Below are 26,270 nucleotides of genomic sequence, written 5' to 3' on the forward strand. Positions count from 1 at the left end.
CTCAAACACAGATGCACCACAGTTAATGAAACAAAATCTACCTGACAACAAATCAGAAATAAACCCCAATACCTTCATTGTATGGGACTTTAATACCACACTATCATCAATAGACAGATTATCCAAGTAGAAAATCAATAGGAAAATAATAGAGCTTAGCAATACTATAGATCAACTAGACCTAATAGACATCTACAGTACATTCCACCACAATTCCACAAATACACATTCTTTACAGCAGGTCATAGAACCTTCTCCAAAATAGATCATATATTAGGGCACAAAGTATGCCTCCATAAATTCAGGAAAATAAATATAACTTCCTGCATCATATCAGACCATAATTCATTAAAGCTAGAAATTAACAATAAGAGACACAGCAGAAATTATACCAGCTACTGCATAGTGAACAACATGCTTTTAAATAAAGAATGGGTTGTGAAAGAAATCAAGAAGGAAACTGTAAAATTCATAGAATTGAATAACAAAAACACAACATACCAAAACCTATGGGACACAATGAAGAAATCTCTAAGGGGAAAATTCATAGTACTAAATGCCTTCATAACAAAGTCAGAGAGATCGCAAATTAATAACCTAACCATCCAGCTAAAGGAGTTGGAAAAGCAAGAATAATCCAACAGAAGAGTTCCAGATGTAAAGAAATAATCAGTTATTTGAACTAAGGGATGGGTCTTCAATTTTTTCCATTGGTCTATAGGTCTGTTTTTATGCCAGTACCATGCTATTTTTGTTATTATAGCTTTGAAGTACAGCTTTAGGTAGGGTATGGTGATACCTCCAGTGATGTTTATTTTGCTGTGGATATTTTTGGATATCTGAGGCCTTTTTCCATTCTATATGAATGAGATTATTTTTATATCTGGGTGAAAATGGTCAACACTGCAAGCAAGCAGGGGATGCTGCTATATGAATCAATGATCCTGAAAAGATGTACACACCAGTGCAATAGTGGCACTCACCCTAGGTAGGTAACCAATTGCTTTCTGATTGGGTTAGAGATTTGTGCAGTGGAAAGGAAACCATAGCTTGAATGGGGAACCAAATCAGAATCCTATGGAGACCAAGATTATGGATGCCAATGAGAAGCTTCTACTACTTTTTGACCAAAAGTGAGGCTACACCATCAAAATCTCTCAATTTAACAATGTTTATACCCTTAACCTATCCTTATCTCACTCTCCATTGGAGAATCTGCTTTTCTTTCCCAGAAAGCAGCAAGAACCAAGGACAACCAAAATCTATCAACATGACAAGCATCACTGACTCCAAGTCAGCAGGCAAACCATGCCTAGCACAAAAGTTAGGACCCAGGTGAAAACACAAAGGAATTGGTGAGGTGATTGAGAATGCTGCTTCCATGGCGAGCCTGGCAACATGAGCCAAGGTGGTGGATACAGACAGTGAGGATACTAAGAATACACCAGAGCAGAAATCCAGAAGCTACTAAGAGCTCAACACTAAATTAGACTTAAAGCATACCCACAAAATTCACAGAATTTTGTGGAAGAAGGGGCAGAAAGAATGTGAAACCCACAGGATGAGAGGGAATAGCCAGAGTCACTGCTCTCCCTTCTAATGACTGACTTCTGTTCTCATAACTCATAATCTATAGCTCCATGGTATATACCAACAATCCCACTAAGGAGTGCCCTCAGTAGAGTAGAGGCAGGAAGGAGGGGAATGATGGTACCAAAACTTGACACATCCATATAAAGTTTCAACTTAATAAACAAAAACAGATAAGCACACAACAAAATACTACAGATCAATTTTTCTGATGAACATAAATACAAAAATTCCCAAGAAAGTGCTTGTAAACATAAATCAAGGGCACATTATGAAGATTATACATCATGATGACTTTGTTTTCATCCCAAGGATGCCAGGTTGGTTCAACATATAGAAATCAGTAAATTTAAATTACCACATATATCAACTGAAGGACAGAAATTGTATGGTCATCTCAATAGACATGGAAAAGGCATGTGACAAAGTTCAAGATGCATACATGATGAAGGCTCTGGAGAAATTAGGAAAAGATGAACATGCCTCAAAATAATGAAGGCTGTATATGACAAGCACATAATTAACATTAAAACTGAATGGGGCCTGGTGTGGTGGTGCATGCCTTTAATCCAGCACTCGGGAGGCAGAGGTAGGAGGATTGCCATGAGTTCAAGGCCACCCTGAGATGACAGAGTTAATTCCAGGTCAGCATGGACCAGAGTGAGACCCTACCTCGAAAAACAAACAAAAAAAAAAAACTGAATGGGAAAAACTGAGAATATTTACTCTAAAATTGGTATGAAAATGGTACCATTTTCACTCATACTTAATATAGTTGTAAAAGTCTTAGCTAAAGCAATGAGCTAAGACAAGGACATAAAAGAAGTATAAATAGGAAAGGAAAAAATGAAAGTATCCCCATTTGCAGGTGATATGATTTTATATTTAAGTGGCCTTATAGAATGTTGCAGTCCGGTTCGCATTCTGGTAGAAATCACCAACCAAGAGCAGCTTCTGGGAAAAAGAGGTTTATTTGGCTTACAGGCTCGAGGGGAAGCTCCACGATGGCAGGGGAAAAACGATGGCATGAGCAGAGGGTGGACATCACCCCCTGGCCAACATAAGGTGGATCACAGCAACAGGAGGGTGTGCCAAACACTGACATGGGGAAACTGGTTATAAAGCCCATAAGCCCGCCCCAACAACACACTCCCTCCAGGAGGCATTAATTCCCAAATATCCATCAGCTGGGAACCTAGCATTCAGAACACCTAAGTTTATGGGGGACACCTGAATCAAACCACCACATTCCACCCTTGGCCCCCATAAACTGATATCCATACATGATGTAAAATACAATGCATTCAGTCTGACTTTAAAAGTCCCCATAGTTTTTTTCATCAATCCCAATGATGTTCATACATCCCCATAGTTCAAGATCTTTTAACTGAGCCGTAATACCAAAAAATAACCTCAAAAAACCCATAATGGCACAGAATAAATATTCACACTGCAAAAGATGGCATTGTGCATAGCAAAGAAACATTCAACCAACACAAGATTTAAAACAACCAGGGCAAACATCAAACTCTAGCTTCAAGTCCAGCAACTCTAACCAGTGACAAATCTTCAAGTCTGATAATTCTAACCAGCAACAAGTCTCTGGCATTCCAATTCTGCCCCTCCAGCTAGGCTACTCACAGTCCTGGAAAACTTCACCGGGGCCGGCAGCTCCTCGGCAGCCATCTCATGGTCCCGGCATCTCCACTGGGTCTCCACTGCAAGCCACGGTTCATCTTCATGGCCCCATGGGGTCTCTATGCAGGCAACCAACAAACCTGCTTCACACTGCCCATGGCCATTTCCAAAACACAAGACCATGTTGCAAACTCAATGACCCTCTTTCCAGCATTTCTTATACTCCACAATACCAGGTAGGGTGCCAATTTGTTAATCCAGGGGGGATTAAAGCAGACTTTGAAGAACAGGACACTCCTTGAGCACTCAGACCCCTTCAAAAGAGTTGACATTCTTCTTGTTGCCCCAGCGCAGGTCAGCTAGCCCAGTCTCAAAGGTTGTAATCTCTCAGTTGCAGCTGAATGGGCAGCAGTTCACCCAAAGATTTTCCTTTCTGTGCCATATCCCTCTGCACACACCAGTTCATTTCTACGCAAAGCAACCCTGCACAGCTTCTCAGGACATGGGCACAAGAGCAAGTTTCTCACACAAACTGCTAGCCCAGTCCAGGCACAGCTCTTTCTCACCCTCATAAACCAAACCTCACAGTCCATAGTTCTTATTGCATTCAGGTCTTGCAGCTCAGACCAGAATAGTCCATCAGGCTGTACTTACAGCACTGCAAGGCATCTCTTAGGCCAAGGTTTCAACTCCTTCCACATTCCTCTTGAAAATCAGCTCCAAAAGGCCAAAGCCACATAGTCGGGTGTCTAGCAGCAATCCCACTCCTCGGTACCACTTTACTGTTGCAGTCCGGTTCGCATTCTGGTAGAAATCACCAACCAAGAGCAGCTTCTGGGAAAAAGAGGTTTATTTGGCTTACAGGCTCGAGGGGAAGCTCCACGATGGCAGGGGAAAAACGATGGCATGAGCAGAGGGTGGACATCACCCCCTGGCCAACATAAGGTGGATCACAGCAACAGGAGGGTGTGCCAAACACTGGCATGGGGAAACTGGCTATAAAGCCCATAAGCCCGCCCCAACAACACACTCCCTCCAGGAGGCATTAATTCCCAAATATCCATCAGCTGGGAACCTAGCATTCAGACCACCTAAGTTTATGGGGGACACCTGAATCAAACCACCACATAGAATGTCCCAGGAATCTATTATATTTAATGAACTCCTTCAGTAAAGTTACAGGGTACAAAGTGAACACACATAATTAGTATCTTTCATATTTCAAACAATGATCATGCTGAAAAATTAGAAAAAAATATGTCATTCACAATAGCTCCAAAAAAATAAATATCCATGAGTAAGCCTCACCAAATATGTAAAAGACTTTTTCAAAGAAAACTTTAGGATACTAAAGAGTGAATAAAAAGTAAGATATTAGTTGTTGGAGAGACAGACCTTTCATGTCCTGGATTCATAAAATCAATATATTCAAACTGGATATATTACTGAAAGCAATCATCAAATTCAATGCAATTAGCATCAAAATTCCAATTATATTCTTCTCAGAAACAGAAAAATATCCAAACATTTATAGGGAAACACAAAAACCAGTACAGTTAAAGCACAGAGGTAGTGTCAGCGATATCACAATCTGATATCTACAGCTATCCTATAGAGCAAGAGTAACCAAGTACAGGCACAAAAATAGACATGCAGACCAATGGAATAGAATAGAGAACTCAGAAATAAACTCACATGGCTATGGCCAACTGATCTTCAGCAATGGAATCAAGACCATACACTGAAAAAGAAATAAAGCCTATTCAACAGATGGTAGTGGCAAAACTGAATACTCACCTGCAGAAGAATGAAATTAGATGCACATATCTCATTTATTACCCTACACAAAAATCAATTTAAAGTGGATCAAAGGCTTTTATGTAAGACCAGAAATGTTGAAAACAATAGAGGAAAACATAGGCAATATATTGGATATAGGTAGAAGTAAGAACTTTTTGAACATGACTTCAATAGCACAGAAAGTAGTCCCAAATGATATCACATGAAATTGAAGAGTTTCTTCACAAGAAAGGGAACTATTAGCAGAGGGAAAAGAAAGCCTACATAATGGGGGAAAATATTTGCCAGATAGTCCTCTGACAGAGGGCTGATATCTAGAATATATAAATAACTCCAATAACTAAACACCAAAAAAACAAAATTGCCCATCAAGAAATGGACTAATGAAATGAAAAGACAATTCCCAAGAGAAAAAAAAAACTCAAAAGGCCAACAAACTTGTAAACAATGTTAAATATCTTTAGCCATCAGGGAAACACAAATTAAAACCACTTTGAGATTCTAGCTCACCTTAGTCAGAACAGCTATATTTGAGAAAACCAATGGCAACAAATGCTGGTGAGGTTGTGGGGAAAGGGGAATTCTTATTCAGTGTTTATGGGAGGTAAATTGGTGCAACCACTATGGAAACCAGCATGGAGGTTTCTCAAAAAGTTGAAAATTGGACTACCTATGACCATGCTATAGTACTCCTGAGCATGTACTCAAAGCACTCTGTATCCTACTATATAAATACTTGTGTGTCCATGTTCATTGCTACTCTATTTATAATAGCTAGGAAAAGGAATCAGCCTAGATGACCATAAACTTATGACTGGATAATGAAAATGTGGCACATACATACAATGGAATTTTATTCAGTTGTAATGGAAAAATAAAACTTGCAGGAAAAGGGAGGGACTGGAAAATAATCATACTAAGTGAGGTAACCTGGTCCCAGAAAAACAAAAATTATATGTTCTCTCTCCTATGCAGATCTTAACTTTGAATGTTTATGTAGATATAATGGGATATTTGAGAAAGGGTATAAGATATAAATCGAAATAGGAGACCATGTGAGGGGAAGAGGTTAAGAAAAGAGGAAGAACAATAGTAGTAGATACCAAAGTATTTGCCCCAAAGACTTAAATACTTTTTTAAAAAACTATTAAAAAAAAAAAAACCTGTGGAACATGTTGCATTGGTTACCTTTCATTGCTGGGATATAATGGTCTAATTAAAAATTAGTTTTAAGGGCAAAAGGGACTACTTATGATTATAGCTCCGGGTTACAGTCCGTCATGGAGAAGAAGGCATGATGCAAGAGCTTGAGGCTGCTGGCCACACTCAGGCCACAGTGAGGAAGCAGAGAAAAGGATGCTGGTGCCCAGCCAGCTCTCTCCTTTCAACAACATCCAAGAGCCACAGAATGAGGCCACCTACAGTTATGATGGGTCTTTTCACCCCGTGTAACCTATATCAAGACAATCTTTTCCAAGTATGCTCAGAGGCTAACCTAACATAGGTAAAACCTCACCAGTGATCTTATATTCAATCAAATTGACAATCAATATAAAACAACCCACATGTTGTATAACTGCAGTATGGATTTCGGATTAACTCCTCAAGCAGATTAATGACAGTAATTTGAAAAGTTTGATGAAATTTAAGTTTATACCTTAGCTAGTTCTTTGTACTAAAGTTACTTTCTTAGTTTGATAATTATAATACAGTTACATAAGATTTTGTATTTAGTGAAAGTTTATTGAACACTATGTAGGAACTCTATATGACATTTTTGAAATTCTTATGTACCCTTAAAATTATTGAAAAATCGAAATATTTTGTTTTTTACATTTTTATTTATTTATTTGGAAAAGAGAGAGAAAAAGAGGTAGACACAGGGACAGTAAATGTAATTGCACTAGGGACTGTTGCCACTGCAAATGAATTCCAGATGCATGTGCCACGTCATGCATCTGGCTTTACATGATTACTAGGGGATTGAACCAGGGCCATCATGGTTTTCAAGCATGTGCCTTCAACTATTGAGCCATCTCTCTAGCCCCACAAATAATTTAAAACCTAATGCTTGATCCTATTTTATAAAGGCAAGAAATAATCCCCATATCCATGAATGTTTTAATAATACAGCATCCTCTACAGCAACACTATCTCCATCCTATTCAAAAACATGTACAATCTCTCCATATCTATGAAAAATACCTTAACTTGTACAGATATCATAATTTCCTGACTTCTGTCCAGCTTGGTGATTTTAATAGAGCACTGAAATAGTATTATTGCATCCTACTAAAAGCACAAGTGACTTCATTAAGTAAACTCCTGAGGAATAAGTCTGTTTTTATTACCCAAAGTTAATGATAGCTCATAAATACATTTTAAAGAACTGTCTTTGTAAGTCCAGCTGGGATAAGAGTCCCAGTCACATTTTAGTCGCTAAATTAGTCTGTCTGTTTGGGTTATAATTACTTTGCAATACAGACATCTATGGGGAAGTCAGCTTATTGAAGAAATCTATAAATACTAATTAAAATTCTTTAATATTTCATCGATGTAAAAAAATAAAGTTTTGAGGGAGCTGGGGAAATGACTTAGGTAATAAAGTGCTTGTCACACAAGCATAAGGACCTAAATTCATATCTATATAGAGCCATGTGTAGTGATACACGCCAGAAATCCCAGCACTGAGAAGAAAAAGACAGGTGGATCTGTGTCTCACTGGCTGGCTCCTCTAGACAAATTGTTGAACTTCAGCTTCAGTGACAGTCCTTGTCTCAAAAAATAGGGAGCAATTGAGGAAGACACCCAAAGTCAACCTCTGGCCTATATACACATAAAATAAAACAGTTTTTAAATTTTCTTATAAAATATAAGATTTAATCAGTAAATCATTCTGTACATTATGAGTATATGTCTTAGAACATTGTGATTTTTAAACCAGTGTGTATCATCATTAATACAATCACAAAGTCCCTTGTTAAATTTCTTGGAAATTTTCTACTTACAAAAGATAGCTTGCTCACTTTATTCATTCCTTTATGAACAGAACAAAAGTATGTAAGAATGGAATCATGCTAAAATAAATGGTGGGGAAACCATTAATTAAGGTGTACTAAGGAGTGTTGCTTTGCTTATTCCATAATGTAAGTATATTCTTTTTTGGAGTTATTGCTGCAGACTTCATTTCTTAACTCTTTTACTGTAGAAATCTCATCATTTGAACAAATTTGTCTTCCAAAGAAAATAGTAAAAATCTTAAATTTTTATCAAAAACTGTCTAGCATCTTAAGATCAATAATTCCAATTTCCATTTAGTTTGAAGTATTTCTATTGTTTATGGAACAGTGGATTAAATGTCAACAGAAAAGAAGTCTAAAAATAATAATAATATAAAGGAGCTGTTGTAGATTTCTTCTTAAATCAATACAGGTTGTGACAACATGGGGTGTGTTTCCATTTGTCTTGGGGAATGGACTCTGAGATGTCAAAATCACGTAGAAGTTTAATTGTTTTGTGTAGGAGTAGAACTTGTATGAAGTGCACTCCTTATCACCTCTGAGTACTTAAAATGAAGAGCTAAACTCAACACAGGGTAAGTATCTGAAAACAATGACTGAAAGAGTAAATGGTAGTGATTATAATTGTGATCCAGTAGGTTATAAGTCACTGGAAATATGACAAACCTTAAAGATAAGCCAGCATGTGAATGGTGTGGCATAAAGGATACCCCAGGCCATTTGAAAACATCACAATGAATTCTGAATTTTTCTCTAAAGTAGAAATTTTCCACTCATTCATAGTATAATGCGTTGCCATTTAGAGACTGTTTATCACTTCATTTTATACTTTCTTCTCCTTGTGAAGTCATAGACAATTATTAAAATGTAAATCTTTCTATATCTCCTGCTTTGGTTTCAGGCTACTTACACCTGGTGTGTTCTAAATTACATATTCTAATTTGGATTACAGTTCAGCTCTTGGTATCTTGAGAACCTAGTCTCCATGGTTCCTTTTGCTTATTCATTCAACCAATTCCCTTGAGTCCATTGTAAGTACAACAGATAAAGTTAGCAACACCTGAAGAACATTGCTTCTGCACAGAAGAGTGTATCATCTTGTCCATCAAACTAACAAAAATGCTACATTAGCCCTCATTTCAACTATGATTTATTTCAAATATCAAGATATTACTTCTTTAGATGGCATACGTAGGATAAACTCAGACCTGGATCTTTACTTCTACTTGGGTTGATGTATACAAATGGATTGATGTACATTACTATAAAAATTGTGGAGGAGATCTTAGGATGGTACTTTATTAACAATATTTTAGTTATTTGGCTTACAAATATGAGATGACAGATGAGAAGCCAATTACAAAGTTCTTGAAAAATCCTATCACTTTTATACTTTAATAAATTGATAAACCAATAGAAATGGCATTGATTATACCAGTCACATTTATCCAAAAGTAAGTATATTTTGTTTTTCTTTCAGAAATCTTCTGTATATATTTGTGTCATACATAAACAACTTCATTTATGTAAATTATTTACAGGTAAAATTATGCACACAATTTATATGAAATATATAGATGAATGAAAACTTAAAACTATAAATCCATAACTTCACGTCACAATTTTGGCCATTTATAGTGTAATATTTTATGGTTGATGGGACTACAACACTTCCAATGTTTTAAGCTAGATATTAGGTTACAACAATTTCTACTATCAGGAAGCCATGGGATCACTGTTGTACAAAATTGAAAAAAATTTATTTGTTATGCTTTATTTTACTTTGTTTTAGTTTTGCACATAAATCTTATAAATAACAACTTTAGTACCTATCACATAAAATCAGAAGACAAAATGTTGCAAACTGTATGATTCATGAAGTAGATCATGAAAACTAGGACTATATCACCTCTGAGAAATTTTATATATAAATATTTTGGATAAATTCATCCCCCTATTAAACTAGTTGGGTTATTCTTGAGAAATTGTTATTCTTTCAAAAAGCACCTATAAAGATTATAAGTTGCAAATAAGACATGAAGAGTTACACCAGATGCAAAATATAGGAAGAAAGAAAATGATCTCTGCCCCCAAAATTTAATCTTGAATGCTGATGTATATGCTCATTAATTATTCACAAAAAGAAAATAAATAATTCTGCCTATTATTATACCACCTGAATGTGCCTGATCTCATCTGACCTTAGAAGCTAAGCAGGGTTGGGTCTAGTTAATATTTGAATGGGATAATAAATAATGCTGCGGAAATGATTCATCATTTTGAGAACAGGATAAGTAAGAGCCCTTGCAGTTTATAAAAATAAAACTAGAGTCAAGAGTGGTGGTAGACACTTGTAATCCCTGCATTTAGGAGGCTGAAGCATAAGGATAACCAGTTTAAGGCCAGACTAGGCCACATAGCAAGACTGCCTGAAGAACTAAATAAGATCAAGTTGTTTTGGTAAGTATTGTTTTTTATGTCACAGAGTAGACTCAAGATAGGTATGTGGTATATTTAATAACATCTGAGTATATTTACAGTCTTACAAATGATGAGTAATCTCTTGCAACACAAAATTTTCATTAGGCTGAGACTGCCTTCTCATTTATATTAGACAACTCCATGTATGAATTATACCCATAAAATGTAAAAAGCTTAAGTGTAGGAAAAGAAAGGCCTGCTTTAAAATAGAGAAATGTTTAAAAGTTAAGAGAAAAACAAAATTGAAAAATACTATACTAGGAAAAATTTCTCATGCCTTACTTGAAAATGTTTTAATCTCAGAAGTTTTAATCATTTTTACTATTTTCAGAGAATATAATAGAAAACTCAGAAGGCAGGTGTCTATACCAAAATATGTGCAAATACAATGAAGGAGGTTGAGGAATGATTAATATATAAAGTAAACACACAGTTTTTGAAAAGGTGTTTTTTCTTAATTCTTCATTAATTTATTTTATAATTAATCACCACACTTCATTTATATATTTTGTTAATACAATTTATTAATACACTTATTTAGTTTTGATTAACCCTTCCTCTATTCTGGTTGGATACAACAAATTCTTTTCTCTAAAACAAAAAAGCAGCAATAATTTTTAAAGTGTATGTGTTTTAACTGTTTTTATCCATTGTAATGTGTACAATTATGTTTTCACACACACATATATATGTAATAAAAGGATTACTACTGTCAAGAAAATTATCCTAACTCACCTTTCAGTTATCTTTTTTTTGCTGCAAGAGTACCTAAAAAAAAACCTTTCTCAAAGTAAACTTTTAGCATATGGGGTTGTATATGTTATAATAAAAATATACCATAATATAAAATGTCATTTATATGTATGCACACATAATGAAAAGCTTTGCAAAGTAGGAGACAATGCCATTCTGATATTTGTGACATCATAAATGAATCTGGAGTACATTATTTTCAGTAAAATAGGCCAAACATGATGGGGGAAATTACATTTCTTTATTAGTAAGATGGATTTATTTCTTCATCTATTTAGAGAACACCATTAAAGCAGAGAAAATTATGAGGAATTCCACTGCGATAAAAGATTTTATTCTTCTTGGATTGACAGATGATGCACAGTGGCAGGTTGTTCTTTTTATATTCCTTCTCGTCACCTACATGCTAAGTGTGAGTGGAAACCTGATCATTATCATCCTCACCCTTTCAGATCCCCATCTGCAGACCCCCATGTATTTCTTCCTTCGGAACTTCTCATTCCTAGAAATATCCTTCACATCTGTCTGCATCCCCAGATTTCTTGTCACTATTGTGACAGGAGACAGAACCATCTCCTACGGTGGTTGCGTGGCTCAGCTCTTCTTTTTCATCTTCTTGGGAGTGACAGAATTTTACCTTCTGGCTGCCATGTCCTATGATCGCTACGTGGCCATCTGCAAACCCCTGCACTACACAACTATCATGAGCAGCAGAGTCTGCCTTCTTCTTGTCTTGAGCGCCTGGTTTGCAGGATTTCTGATCATCTTTCCACCAATCATGCTTCTGCTACGGTTAGATTTCTGTGCCTCCAATATCGTTGATCATTTCATCTGTGACTCTTCTCCAATTTTGCAACTTTCTTGCTCAGACACTCACTTCCTAGAGCTCATGGCGTTCCTTTTAGCCGTGGTAACGCTCATGGTCACCTTGACACTGGTTATTCTCTCCTATACAAACATCATCCGGACTATTCTGAGAATTCCTTCTACAAGTCAAAGAAAAAAAGCCTTTTCCACGTGTTCTTCCCATATGATAGTTGTCTCTCTCTCTTACGGTAGCTGCATCTTCATGTACATTAAGCCTTCTGCAAGGGAGAGGGTGACTTTAAGCAAAGGAGTAGCTGTACTCAACACTTCAGTGGCTCCTCTCCTGAACCCCTTCATATACACACTGAGGAATCAGCAAGTGAAGCAAGCCTTCTGGACCATGGCCCAGAGGGTGCTCTTTTCTGCAAAGAGATGAATGTATGTATAAAATAGAGCCCCAAAGACAAAGCTGACCCACACTTTCTGCTCTTTCCACATAAATTCTTACTAAACACCTAATTTCTTTCTTTCAGGCAGACAGATTTTATATCACTCACCCTTTTTTGCTAAATAGTTTAAAACCTAGTTCCTAACTCTTTTATGTAGATTAGAAACACTTTAGTCTCACAACACTATAAATTTTAGGAAAATTTATAATTTCTGTCATTTATAATGCAAATGCAAGGTCAATTGTAAGTATATCATTAAATGGAGATTTCTATAAATTGAAAATTTACTATTATTCTTACTAAGACTATATTAAATATAAAAAATTATTTTATATGAAATCCATAAAATATCTCTAAAATTTCTGCAGTATGACAAAAAGGACATGATATAAGGCTAAAATCATTATTAAAATGCCTTGAATTTGCCAGTAAGATGCAGCAAAATGTATGTAGAAATTAAGTAGGAATCTAAAACGGGATATATTTTTGTGCATAGTTTTCCTATGGGAAAATGTAAGTAATGTATGGAAGACCTGAAATTTACCTTATTTTTCCCTCTAGTACAATTTCCTAAAAACTAGATTGACTAAAAGTTTCTCTACCAGTCATATTTTAAAAGAAAAATTCTACCTATAGCTGTTTCACCATTATCTTGTATTTAGGTGTATGTTCTTTAACTAGTACAAAATGTTTCTCCTGACATGAGAAGAAAATGATGATTAGGAGATAATTATGGGGGAACCAACGTTTTACAAAATATCATAGAGATAATATCTGGATTTCTCTATGATTAAACCTACAGTTCTAGCCTTTATCTTTCCATTGTCTCATTCAAAAAGGTTCCTCCCCTCACACACATTCAAGTATGTGACTTTCAGAAGAGCTGTGAACAATGTGCCCAAGCCAGGTCCTGTAGGTAATGAGTCCCTCAACTCCAACTCCAGGATGTTATTAACAAAATTGGTTGTCTTGGGAGTAGCTATGAGTTTGACTAGATATAGGATAAGTTACTTAATTTTACTTTCCTTGTTTTCAACTTGGATTTGCTTTACCTGATAGTTGGTTATGCTGGAAAAAATATCAGTATACATGGAATAAATCTTCCCAACTAAGTCATTGATTATTATCCAGTCTAATAATACTGAGTTTACACTATTACTATGGGAAAAAATATAAATGTTCTGGGATTTGACACGTTTTTCTTTTTCCCTTCTCATTATTGCTATAAAAAATTTAATTTGAAAGCAATGTTTCAAGCTGTAGGGGTGAAATAGGTCCAGGATGAAAGAATGGGTGACTGTCAATAAGTTCAAAAGTTTAGTTTTAAAAAATAAGATCTAATCCAATCTATTTATTCACTAGACAAAGGTACTATAAGACTGGACTGACTCCATCCCAAAATATGTCTTATGTTTTTATTTAAATCCACAATAAGTAGGTGAAAAGGGTAGTGAATTTCCCAAAACAAATTTCTACACTTCTGCATCACTCTAGGTCTTAGAAATGACCTGCTGTGTGCCTCCTTTGTCTACTGCTATGCCTACTGGTCACTTGGAAAAGGGCAGCAAACTAGAACGAATATGAGATAAAATGATGATAACTATTGTGGTGGTTTGATTCAGGTGTCCCCCATAAACTTAGGTGTTCTAAATGCTAAGTTCCCATCTGATGGAGATTTGGGGTTTATGCCTCCTTGAGGAAGTGTATTGTTGGGAGCAGACTTATGGGTATTATAGCCAGTTTCCCTTTGCCAGTGCTTGGTACACTCTCATGTTTCTGTTGACCACCTGATGGTGGTGGGGAGGTGATGTCCACCTTCTGCTCATGCCATCATTTTCCCCTGCCATTATGGAGTATCCCCTCGAGTCTATAAGCCAAAATAAACTCTTTTCCCATTAGCTGCTCTTGGTCAGGTATTTTCTGCCAGCAATGCAAACCTGACTGCAATAGTAAAGTTGGTACTGAGGATAGGTGTCATTTCTGCTAGACACCTGACTGTGGCTTTTGGCCTTTTGGAGCTGATTTTTCAGAGGAATGTGGAAGTATTTGCAACTTTGGCCTAAGAGATACCTTGAAGCGCTGTAAGTACAGCTTGATGGACTATTCTGGTCAGAGCTGAAAGACCTGAAGGTAGTAAGAACAATGGCCTGTGAGGTTTAGCTTATGAAGGTGAGAAAGAGCTTACCTAGACTGGACTAGAAGCAGTTTGTATGATAGACTTATTGTTATGCCCTGTCCTGAGAACTTGTGCAGGTTTGCATTGCGTAGCACTGGACTGGTGCTTGCAGAGAGATATAGCACAGAAAAAAATGAAATCTTTGGGCTGAAACTACTGGCTGTTCAGCTGCAATTATTTGAGAGATTACAACCATTGAGATTTGGGTCAGCTGACCTGCATTGGGACAACAGAAGTTGCAGACTCTTTGGAAGGGGCCTGAACACTGAGTGAGTGCACAGTTCTTCAAAGTCTGCTTTATTCCCCCATGGATTAACAAATTGGCAGCCCACCTGGTATCATGGAGTATAAGAAATGCAGAATAGTCCATCAAGCTGGAGGCTATGTCTTTAAAAGCTTTATTGTTTATTTCATGGTACAAACTATTACTTCAAAAAATTTCTTTATGAATGGAGAAATTACATATGTTTAACAATCTACCAATATAGAGTTGTCTCATAACCTTTTCCAATAATCACATGAAAATCACTGTTACATTATTGTTTGGGCATTGTAAAAATGTAGTCACTTATTTTCATTAGTGAATATTCATCTCGGCTTTGAAAAGAATAAAAATTTGAGCCAGACATGGCGGCACACACACTTAATCCCATCTGGGATGCAGAGGTAGGAGTATCACCATGAGTTCGAGGCCACCCTGAGACAAAATAGTGAATTCCATGTCAGCCTGGACTAGAGTGAAATCCTACCTCAAAAAAAACAAAAACAAACAAAAAAGGAATAAAAGTTTACTAGAATCACTATAAATTTGAACTTCATTGTTTTAAATTCCAGTGGAATGCTCCTCAAGGCCTAGGTATTAAAAAGTACTTTCAGGGCATGAAAGATGGCTTAGCCATTAAGCTGCTTGCCTGTGAAGCCTAAGGATGTTCAACTCTCCAGATCCCACTTAAGCCAGATGCACAAAGGTCAGGCGAGCACAATTTCGCACATGCCCACTAGGGGGTGCAAGCGCCTGGAGTTCGATTTCAGTGGCTGAGTCCCTGGCATAACAGCTTGCTATCTTCTCTCTCTCTCTCTCCCTCCCCCCCCCCTCCTCTCTCTCTCCTTCTCTCTGAAAAATAATAAATTAATTTAAAAAATACTTTCAGAGAAACAACTTTTATTGTGGTACTTTTCACCCCTAGAATTAATAATGGGATGATTGATTGAAGAAAAAGTTATAATCATGAAAATCTTGTTGATCATGTAATCTAAGTTTCACGCAATCATAAAATTTTGGAACAGTCTTAATTTCACATTTATATTCTTAAGATAAAAATATTACTATTTATTAATCTTTAGATTTTTTTATTAATTATGGACATACTTGGTATGGATACATCATGTGTTGGTACCATCCTTTCCCTCAACCCTGCCCCCTTTCCGAAGGGGGCCCTCCTCATTGGGTCAAAGGTTTTCCCTGTGGAGGCTGTGGGTTATGCACTGTGGGGGCAGCACTCAGTTATTGGGGAGAGACAGTGCCTCTGGGTGTAGTGTCTCAACCTGTGACTCAATCTTTCCACCCCATCTTCCACACAATTCCCTGAGCTATGGTAGGTGAATTTCAAGTGTTCTTCAGTGATGAGCTCCTAGGAACCTCTGGATCTCTGCATGATAGGTGTTCGGTGTCCTTAGAATCTGTCTCCTTCACTCTTGCGCGGATTGTCAGGCTCATCCTAGAAGCTTCATTCTTGTTCATCTCTCCAGTTCCTCCGTGGTTTCAGCTGCGGCTTGACTGAAGTGCTAGGGTTAGATTATCTCCTCAGGTCTTGCTAGTGTCTGAAAAAGAAAAGCAGATTCTCCAACAGAGAGTGAAGTCAACACATATATATTTTCAAGGAAAAGTGAATCAAATAATTAGAATAGAAAGGAGCAACTCAGGTATGCTTTATCTTGCCTGATAGTCTCCCAGTCATAATGAGAAAATATCCTTAATTAAGCAACAATAAATATCAACATTTTCTGTGATACTCTTGTGTTTCTATAAAAGGCAAACTTGCTTTGTCTTTTATTCAAAAGTAATTGTGTTACTGAGAAATGGTGATGGCATTTCATACTTCACCATAACTACTTCTATTTCATCTCTGTTTTTATACAAATTTAATTATTTTTACTTATCTGTACTTCAAAATATTCCAAGTGAAACATATAAGTAATCATTGAGTAATTCCATATTCAGACCCTCCAAAAATTGAGATTGTTAATACTGCTCAATTTATGAGAAAAGTAAAAGTATGTTCAAGGGAAGAGAAGGAATTTCAGTAGGGTACAGAAAGAATATCAAGTTCACTATGAATAGGTTTTTCTGTTGATATCCAAAAGTAATTAATTAGTATTTGAAAATATTGGACAAAACATTTTTCTATTTATCAATATTTACATTAATGTTTCCATTTACAAAGGCAATTTTAGAAACTATCTAACAGGAATTATAAACAGAACATATTTTAAATATTTAAACTTGAATTGAAATTCTTTATGTGTGGATACATCATGTCTAACTATTATGTGTATGTGTTTATGCATAAATATTTATATGTACATGTAAATGCATAGGTGTGTATACATGGATAGCTAGTATAGGCCTATGGTATCTAGGAACCTTGAAGAGTTTGAGGTTTCTCTTCTTTTATTGAATAGTGGTGTTACAGGAATATTTTCATCTTGCAAATTTATCATTAAAAGTACTTTGTGTGAACATTGTAGAAGAAGGAGAAGAAAGATTATCAGTTACAGGGTGGAAACAGAGTAGCCTGAAGCATTGTACCCCTTCCCCTCCACACACAGAGAGACTTGCTGATGCACTCATGACCCCACAGTGAATACCGATAACCCTGGTGGAATGGGGGTGGAGGAGAGGTGATACAAGAATATAACAAGGTCTTCTCCCTCTGGCTTTTAGGCTGCTCACAACTCCACACTTGGGTCCCCAGAGCAGATGAGACCATTTCTCTCCTACTCTGGCAGCCTGGTGGCCAGGGTGGGAATAGATACTTCTTTGTTACTGTGTTTTTGCTTTGTTTTGTTGTATTTGTTTATTTGTTTTTGAGGTAGGATTTCACTCTAGCCCAGGTTGACCTGGAATACACTATGTCATCTCAGGCTGGCCTTGAACTCATAGCAATCCTCCTACCTCTACCTCCCTAGTTTTTTACTGCCTTTTAATTTCTTTGGAAATGCACACCTTTTAGAAAAATCCCTTTTTCACATTTTTGTTTCCAGGCCCCAGGCTGGTTCTCCCACATGGTCTTCCAGATCTCATGGTGAATTCTTTCTTTCCCCCAGCCACTATCTTTACCCTTCCTGTCCCTCTGATCCCTGATATTTTTGAATAAAAATGTGATGGTTTAAATTTTTTTAAAAAAAGAATATAACCAGGTAGGAATATGACCAATGCACAATATGTTAATACAATAAAGTTCATAATTACTAAAAGCAAAAAAAACATATTTGTGGGTATCTGTGTGGGTGCTATGCACATATATGTGCACATTTGTGAATCCTCTATGTGAGGCATGGAGACAAGAGGAGAACACTGGGTGTCATTCTCCTGTATTGCTCATCCACCAATTTTCTTGAGATAGAACCTCTTTGAACGTGGAGGTGCCATTTTTACCAGCCCCAGCCATTCTCTGATCTCCATTTCCCACAGGACTAGGTTATAAGATTGTAAGGCCGCACCCACCCATTTTCATGAGGTCGGGGAATTGAACTCAGATTGTTTCAGGCCCTCTCAAGCACTCACCGCTGAGCCAGCTCCTCTGCCCTATTTCTTTCTTGTTTCTTTGTTCTTTTAGATACTAAGACAATAGAAGTGAAATGCCAGTTGAAGCCATTAACTTCTTCTGGAGGGGGACGTCTTGAACAAGGGGCTCACATGCTCATGGATCTATATAGTCTAGAAGAGGGAAACTAACAGCAAACAGCAGAAAGCAGCATCCCATGGCAACTAGAGAAGAGCTGGCACTAATAGATGTCTGTGTAAGCTATCGCCAGAGTCAACCACTTTCTGAGTATCCATCCATCCAGTTATTGAGTGATAACATTCCCCATTACATGTGGACTACAGTAACAGAGATAAAATTTTTACTCTATTCACATACATATGGCTCTCATCCCAAAGTATTATGCTTATTAGAAAGTCAACAAATCATCAGATTATTCGACTCTGTAAACATTGTCATATTAGCAAATACATTCAATGATTTTCATGATCTAATAAAAACAAGAATAAAGTTTTAATAATTGAATACATATTCAATATATTATTTAACATATTGAACAAACCTTCTATGTATAGAGATTGTGAGCAGCATAGTGCATGCATGTATTTTTAAATGAAGTGAAGGTTTCAGTGCAATGAGTCTTTAGCTTGTGAATGGGAGGGGAAACACTCCTTGGAATGTTCTGTGAGTCAAATGTTGGCATGTCAGTAAAAATGGTGCAAGTATACTCTCTACCCCACATTGAATTCTAACCCTGAGAATAATCATTCTCAGGCTGGAGAAACAGCCCAGTGGTAGATCTCTGCCAGCATGTGTTAAGTGCTAAATTCAATCCCCAGCACCACACAAGGTGTTTGGGAGGGGTGGCCATTTGGCCATGTGGAGGGCTCAGGGGACCCAGGGAGTTTCTAGGAATGGGTAACTCACTTGCAGGGCTCTGGCTTGACTAGACTGGCAGGAGGAACACAGGGCCATGAGTGGAGTGAGGCAAGTCTGGAAACTCACCAGGAACACTAGCTCCACTGGAGGCTCATGTGATACTCTCAGTAGGGATGGAAAGAAGATGCATCTGACCAAGAACTCATTGACCTATGGCAGGGAACAGAGAACCATGCCCTGGGCACCCACAGGGGATGCATGGAAGTTTAAATGGGCCTAACATCTATAATCTACAAACAACTAAAAGTAAATAAATAAATAATTAAAAAGTCCACTCAGAAAATGGGGCAAAAAACTGAATAGGGGATTCTGAATGGAAGAAATGCAAAGGACTTATATTCACTTGAGAAAAGGTTCAACATCCTTAGCCATAGGGAAATGAAAATTAAAACAACTGTGAGATTCCATCTTACTATAGTCAGAATGGCAATCAGTAAAATATCAACCAACAACAAATGTTGGTAAGAATGTGGGGAAAGAGGAACCCTCATTCAATCCTGGTGGGAATGTAAACTTGTACAACCACTTTGGAAATCAATATGGAGACTCCTAAAATAGATGAGAATATAGTTACCAACTCAACCAGCTATTCACTATTATGCATCTACCCTAAAGGCTCCACTCTTCACTGCAGAGGTATTTGCTCAACCATGTTTATAATGGCTCAATTCACAACAGCTTAAAAACTTGAATCAACCCAGATGCCCATTGTTTGATGATTAGATAATGAAGATGTGGTACATACACACAATGGAATTAAACTCAGCAATAAGAAAACATGATACAATGAAATTTGTAGGGAAATGGGCAGACTTGGAACAGATCATGCTAAGTGAACTCACACAAGCACAAAAAGACAAATGCCACATATTCTCCTTTTGGATCTGTGGCAGCTTGAGTTGCAGGCATACTAGAAGGCAACTGGAGGGCCAGATAATAGGGGTGGAAATTTGTCATGGAAGGGAAATGGGAGGGTGGGTGAAATACAAAATTAAATCCAAAATAAATTTATTCCATAGAAACCTTTATCCTGGAGAGCAGGCTAAATGATACAACCCTCAACAGGAGTATGCAGGGATTGTTGGGTAAGAAGGTCCTTGGAGGTGAGATGAAGTATAGCCCTAAAATATCTGGCTGTTGCTTGTAAATCCCAGTCCCAGAAATCAGTTACAATCCATATGAAGCTGTTGATTAGAGAGAACTATAAGGTCCCCAAAACAACACAGGCTTTGTCAAACTACTTGATTAACTGCCTGAGGTCAAAGGTAAGACCCTATTGCTGAAGACATCATATTATACTAAGACATACTTTGAAATATCCAGATAGAATCTGGAAGGAAGCCAGGCCCCAGATGGTCTGCCCATATAATGATGGAAAGTGCTATATGAGCTGCTGAGGGAAAACAGCCAACATCCTTGTGTGCTAATAGGGAACACTGCTATACAAAGCAACCAGCCTGTCAAAATGGACATGCCTGTGCAATAGTGGTACCCAGCCTAGGTGGATAACAAATGTCTCTCTGATTGACTAATAGATCTGATCAGTGGAAAGGAACCCTTAGCTGGAACTTGGAACTGAGCCAGAACTTGATGGAGGCCAAAATCATGAACTCCAACAAGAAGCTTCCACTAGTGTTTAGCCAGAAGACAGGATACACCACCAAAATCTCTCCTAATTCATAATGCTTATCCCATTGAACCTATGCTGACCTCAGTCTCCTTTTCTCTTATAGAGGACAGCTAGAATGAGGAGATAAACCACCCCTCACACATTGGCCAGGGCCAAAGTGAAACCACAGAGGACTTGGAAAGATGAGCAAGAGTGCTACTTCCATAGCAAGCCTGGCAACCAGCACCAGGGTCATGAAGACGGGCATAGAGGATACTCAAAACACACCAAAACAGAAATCCAGAACCTGCTGAAAGCACAACACTAAAGTAGACTTAAAACACATCCACAACGGCCCAGGGGACAGAAATAATGTAAAAGCCTCAGAGTGGAAAGGAATTTCCAGAAGCATTGACCCCCTCACCTTACAGTGACTGACTGATGCTCTCACATCTCATAACAAATCTAGGGGGAATACCAGTGTTGCAGTACGGTTCGCATTGCTGGTAAAAATCACCCAATCAAAAGCAGCTTCTGGGAAAAAGAGATTTATTTTGGCTTAAAGCCTCGAGGGAAAGCTCCACGATGGCAAGGGAAAACGATGGCATGAGCAGAGAGTGGACATCACCACCTGGCCAACATAAGGTGGACCACAGCAACAGGAGGGTGTGCCAAGCACTGGCAAGGGGAAACTGGCTATAATACCCATAAGCCTGCCCCCAACAATACACTCCCTCCAGGAGGTGTTAATTCCCAATTCTCCATCAGCTGGGGAGCTAGCATTCAAAACACATAAGTTTATGGGGGACACCTGAATCAAACCACCACATTCTGCCCCATAAACTAATATCCATACATGATGTAAAATACAATGCATTCAGTCTGACTTTAAAAGTCCCCATAGTTTTTATCAATCACAATGATGTTCATACATTTCCATAGTCCAAGATCTTTTAACTGAGCCATAATACCAAAAAATAACCTCAAAAAAACCATAATGGCACAGAATATTCACACTGCAATAGATGGCATTGGGAATAGTAAAGAAACATTCAACCAATACAAGATTTAAACAACTGGGAAAACATCAACCTCTGTAGCTTCAAGTCTAGCAACTCTAGCCAGTGACAAATCTTCAAGTCCGATAATTCTAACCAGCAACAAGTCTCTGGCATTCCAATTCTGCCCCTCCAGCTAGGCTACTCACAGTCCTGGGAAACATCATCAGGGCCGGCAGCTCCTTGGCAGCCATCTCATGGTCCCGGCATCTCCACTGGGTCTCTACTGCAAGCCACAGTTCATCCTCATGGCCCCATGGGGTCTCTATGCAGGCAACCAGCAAACCCACTTCACACTGCCCATGGCCATTTCCAAAACACAAGACCATGTTGCAAACTCAATGACCCTCTTTCCAGCATTTCTTATACTCCACAATACCAGGTAGAGTACCAATTTGTTAATTCAGGGGGGAATAATGCAGACTTTGAAGTACAGGACACTCCTTGAGCACTCAGGCCCCTTCAAAAGAGTTGACATTCTTCCTGTTCCCCAGCACAGGTCAGCTAGCCCAGTCTCAAAGGTTGTAATCTCTCAGTTGCAGCTGAATGGGCAACAGTTCACCCAAAGATTTTTCTTTATGTGCCACATCCCTCTGCTCACAGCAGTTCATTTTTATGCAAAGCAACCCTGCACAACTTCTCAGGACATGGGCATAAAAGCAAGTTTCTCACACAAACTGCTAGCCCAGTCCAAGCAAAGCTCTTTCTCACCCTCATAAGCCAAACCTCACAGTCCATAGTTCTTACTGCATTCAGGTCTTGCAGCTCTGACCAGAATAGTCCATCAAGCTGTACTTACAGCACTGCAAGGCATCTCTTAGGTCAAGGTTTCAACTCCTTCCACATTCCTCTTGAAAATCAGTTCCAAAAGGCTAAAGCCACATAGTCAGGTGTCTAGCAGCAATCCCACTCCTCGGTACCACTTTATTGTGCAGTCCGGTTCGCATTGCTGGTAAAAATAACCCAATCAAGAGCAGCTTCTGGGAAAAGAGATTTATTTTGGCTTACAGTCTTGAGGGGAAGCTCCACAACAGCAAGAGAAAACGATGGCATGAGCAGAGGGTGGACATCACCACCTGGCCAACATAAGGCGGACCACAGCAACAGGAGGGTGTGCCAAGCACTGGCAAGGGGAAACTGGCTATAATACCCATAAGCCTGCCCCCAACAATACACTCCCTCCAGGAGGCATTAATTCCCAAATCTCCATCAGCTGGGAACCTAGCATTCAAAACACCTAAGTTTATGGGGGACACCTGAATCAAACCACCACAACCAGCAATCCCAGTGTGGAGGACCCTCAGTGGAATGGAGGCAAGGAGGAGGAAAATGATAATACTAACATATGATGTAGCCATACAGCTATCTACTTAGTAAAAAACAATCTTCTTAAAAATAATAAGTATAGGCTAGCTTTCTGGACTATAATCAAATAACAGAATATGTAATGAAAGCTTATGAGAATACTTATTTTGTAAATATCTTGAGCATAATATTTTATAAAACAGATTAATCATCAATAGCTACTATAGTTTTGAGTGTAAATAATTCTAATGTTTTCTTTGTCTGTTTCTTTCCCAGGAGGAATCTATCTTATCATTTAAAAAACACCAGGTACTAACAATGGAAGATAATTTTTGTGTTACTTTGTACTAAGTGAATACAGTCAAGTTAGTACCATTGTTAGCCTTTTCCTTGCCCTCTTTCCTCCACAGGGACCCTCCTTGTTGGGGTATATGGGTCATGCTTTGTGGGGTTGGCCATCAGTTTTGGGTAGGAGGAAATGTCTTTGTGCATCATTACCCAAGGTGTGGCTCTGATATTCTTCCACAAATTTCCCTGTGCCATGTTGGATTCATTTTAGATCAGCTTCAGAGTTCAGATCTTGGGAGCCTATGTGTCTCTGGATATCTAGTTTGGTAGGGGTTGATTGTTCTGTGTGTCTATCTTCTTCACCATTGTGCTGGTTACTGGTTCACCAAGAAAACAGCATTCTTGCATGGTTCTCCAATTATTCTTAGTTTTGGCTGGGGCCCTTTTGAGGTATGATGGAGTGGTCTCTCCTTAGGATCTGTGTCTATCTGAAGAAGAGAAGCAGATTCTCCTCTCTGCTCCGCCCTGCCCCTGTGCAACTTGGGACCCTCTTGACTCCACCCAGCCCTTGTCTAACTTCGGATATGCTCCACCAGACCCCCACACCCATCTCTGCCCCTATGAAACAGTACCACTTTCCCCACCCATTGTGACCACAGTCCCATCCTCTCTGCCCCACACTGTGATGGGAAGACCACAGCACAAAATGAATAGCCTAAAAAATCAAATGCATTAGAGGCACTCAGCTGATACTAAAACTAATTGGTGAAATAAGCAAGGGTACTGTTTTCTTGGTGAACCAGGTACCAGCACAAGGGTGAAGGAGATCAACCCAGAGAACAATAACCTCCTGCCAAATCAGATATCCAGAGACACAGAGGCTCCCAACACCTCATCATTGAAGCAGACCCAAAATGAACTCAACATGGCTCAGGGAAATTTTGTGGAAGAGGGGGTAGAAAGAATGTCAGAGCCACATGTTGGCTCATGATACACAGAGACGTTTCTCCTACCCATAACTGTGGGCTAACTCCACAATGCATGACCCATATACCTGAACAAGGAGGAGTCAGAGGGAAGAGGTAGGACCTGGACGAGCCTAACAATGGTACCAACTTGACTGGAAACACTGAGTACAAAACTAATTAATAAAAAAAAATTTAATTAGGGCTGGAGAGATGGCTTAGCGGTCAAGCGCTTGCCTGTGAAGCCTAAAGACCCCGGTTCGAGGCTCGGTTCCCCAGGTCCCACGTTAGCCAGATGCACAAGGGGGAGCACGCATCTGGAGTTCATTTGCAGAGGCTGGAAGCCCTGGTGCGCCCATTCTCTCTCTCTCCCTCTATCTGTCTTTCTCTCTGTGTCTGTCACTCTCAAATAAATAAATAAATTAATTAATTAATTAAAAAAAATTTAATTAAAATTAAAAACAAGCAAATGCAAGTAAATCCAATAAGATCACCCAGTCCTGTAATGGATGTCTCTAATCAAAGCATAGAAGAGACATTAGGATCAGAACCCCAAAATGAAGTTATGAGCAAAGCAACCTGGACCAAGCTACTGGTAGAACTTGCAGAAAAGCAACAAAGGACCAATAATCATGTGGATGCTGCCATCACTAGACTAGACCTAATAGATAAGAAAATGGTAGGGGGTCCAAAGACAGTTAAAGGATATGAAGGAGATTGAAAAAAAAAAAAAAAGAGGGCCTCAAAAACCAGCTGGCTATGCTAAATGAAGACATAAAGAAATGCAAGGATGAATTCCAAGAAGCATCAAGAAAATGTGAAAAGGGAACTTGACAGAGGGATGGAAACCATACATAGAAAAGTACTAGAAAATGCAAACCTAATTGAACAAGCCCAAAACTCTTTAGACACTCTCAAGAATAGAGTCAGTCATGTGGAGGATAGAAACTCAGATCTGGAAGACAAAAGAGAAGAAATAGTTTGAGAGTTCAAAAGTTTCAATAAGGGCTGAAGAGATGGCTTAGCGGTTAAGCGCTTGCCTGTGAAGCCTAAGGACCCCGGTTCAAGGCTCGGTTCCCCAGGTCCCACGATAGCCAGATGCACAAGGGGGCGCACGCATCTGGAGTTCGTTTGCAGAGGCTGGAAGCCCTGGCGGGCCCATTCTCTCTCTCTCCCTCTATCTGTCTTTCTCTCTGTGTCTGTCGCTCTCAAATAAATAACTAAATAAAAATTTTTTTAAAAATTTTTTTAAAAGTTTCAATAAGTTCAAAAACTTCTGTGAACAGAGCACAAGGAAATTGTGGAATACCCTTACATCCTAACATTCAGATCATGGGAATACCAGAAGGGGAAGAAATTCATGCCAAAGGCATGGAGAATTTACTTAACAAAACTATCGAGGAAAATTTTCCCACTTTCTCAAAAGAAAGGCCCATCAAGATACAAGAAGCTGGGCTGGACGAGATGGCTTAGCAGTTAAGCGCTTGCCTGTAAGCATAAGTACCCGGTTTGAGGCTCAACTCTCCAGGACCCATGTTAGCCAGATGCACAAGGGGGCGCACGCATCTGGAGTTTGTTTGCAGTGGCTGGAGGTCCTGGCATGCCCATTCTCTCTGTGTCACTTT

The 26,270-nt window shown here is 38.5% G+C and overlaps 1 protein-coding gene across 1 annotated transcript; it reads left to right on the forward strand.

The window, feature by feature from the left end:
• The first annotated feature begins 11,574 nt into the window (after nucleotides 1–11,574).
• LOC101615666 (olfactory receptor 6C75) lies at nucleotides 11,575–12,525 on the forward strand. The gene has a single exon (XM_004649943.2). It carries the CDS (start codon nucleotides 11,587–11,589, stop codon nucleotides 12,523–12,525), a length of 939 nt encoding a protein of 312 aa, XP_004650000.2. The 5' UTR covers nucleotides 11,575–11,586.
• The last annotated feature ends 13,745 nt before the right edge of the window (nucleotides 12,526–26,270 follow it).

This window comes from Jaculus jaculus, chromosome 6 (assembly GCF_020740685.1).
Source record: "Jaculus jaculus isolate mJacJac1 chromosome 6, mJacJac1.mat.Y.cur, whole genome shotgun sequence".
Taxonomy (NCBI): Eukaryota; Metazoa; Chordata; class Mammalia; order Rodentia; family Dipodidae; genus Jaculus; species Jaculus jaculus.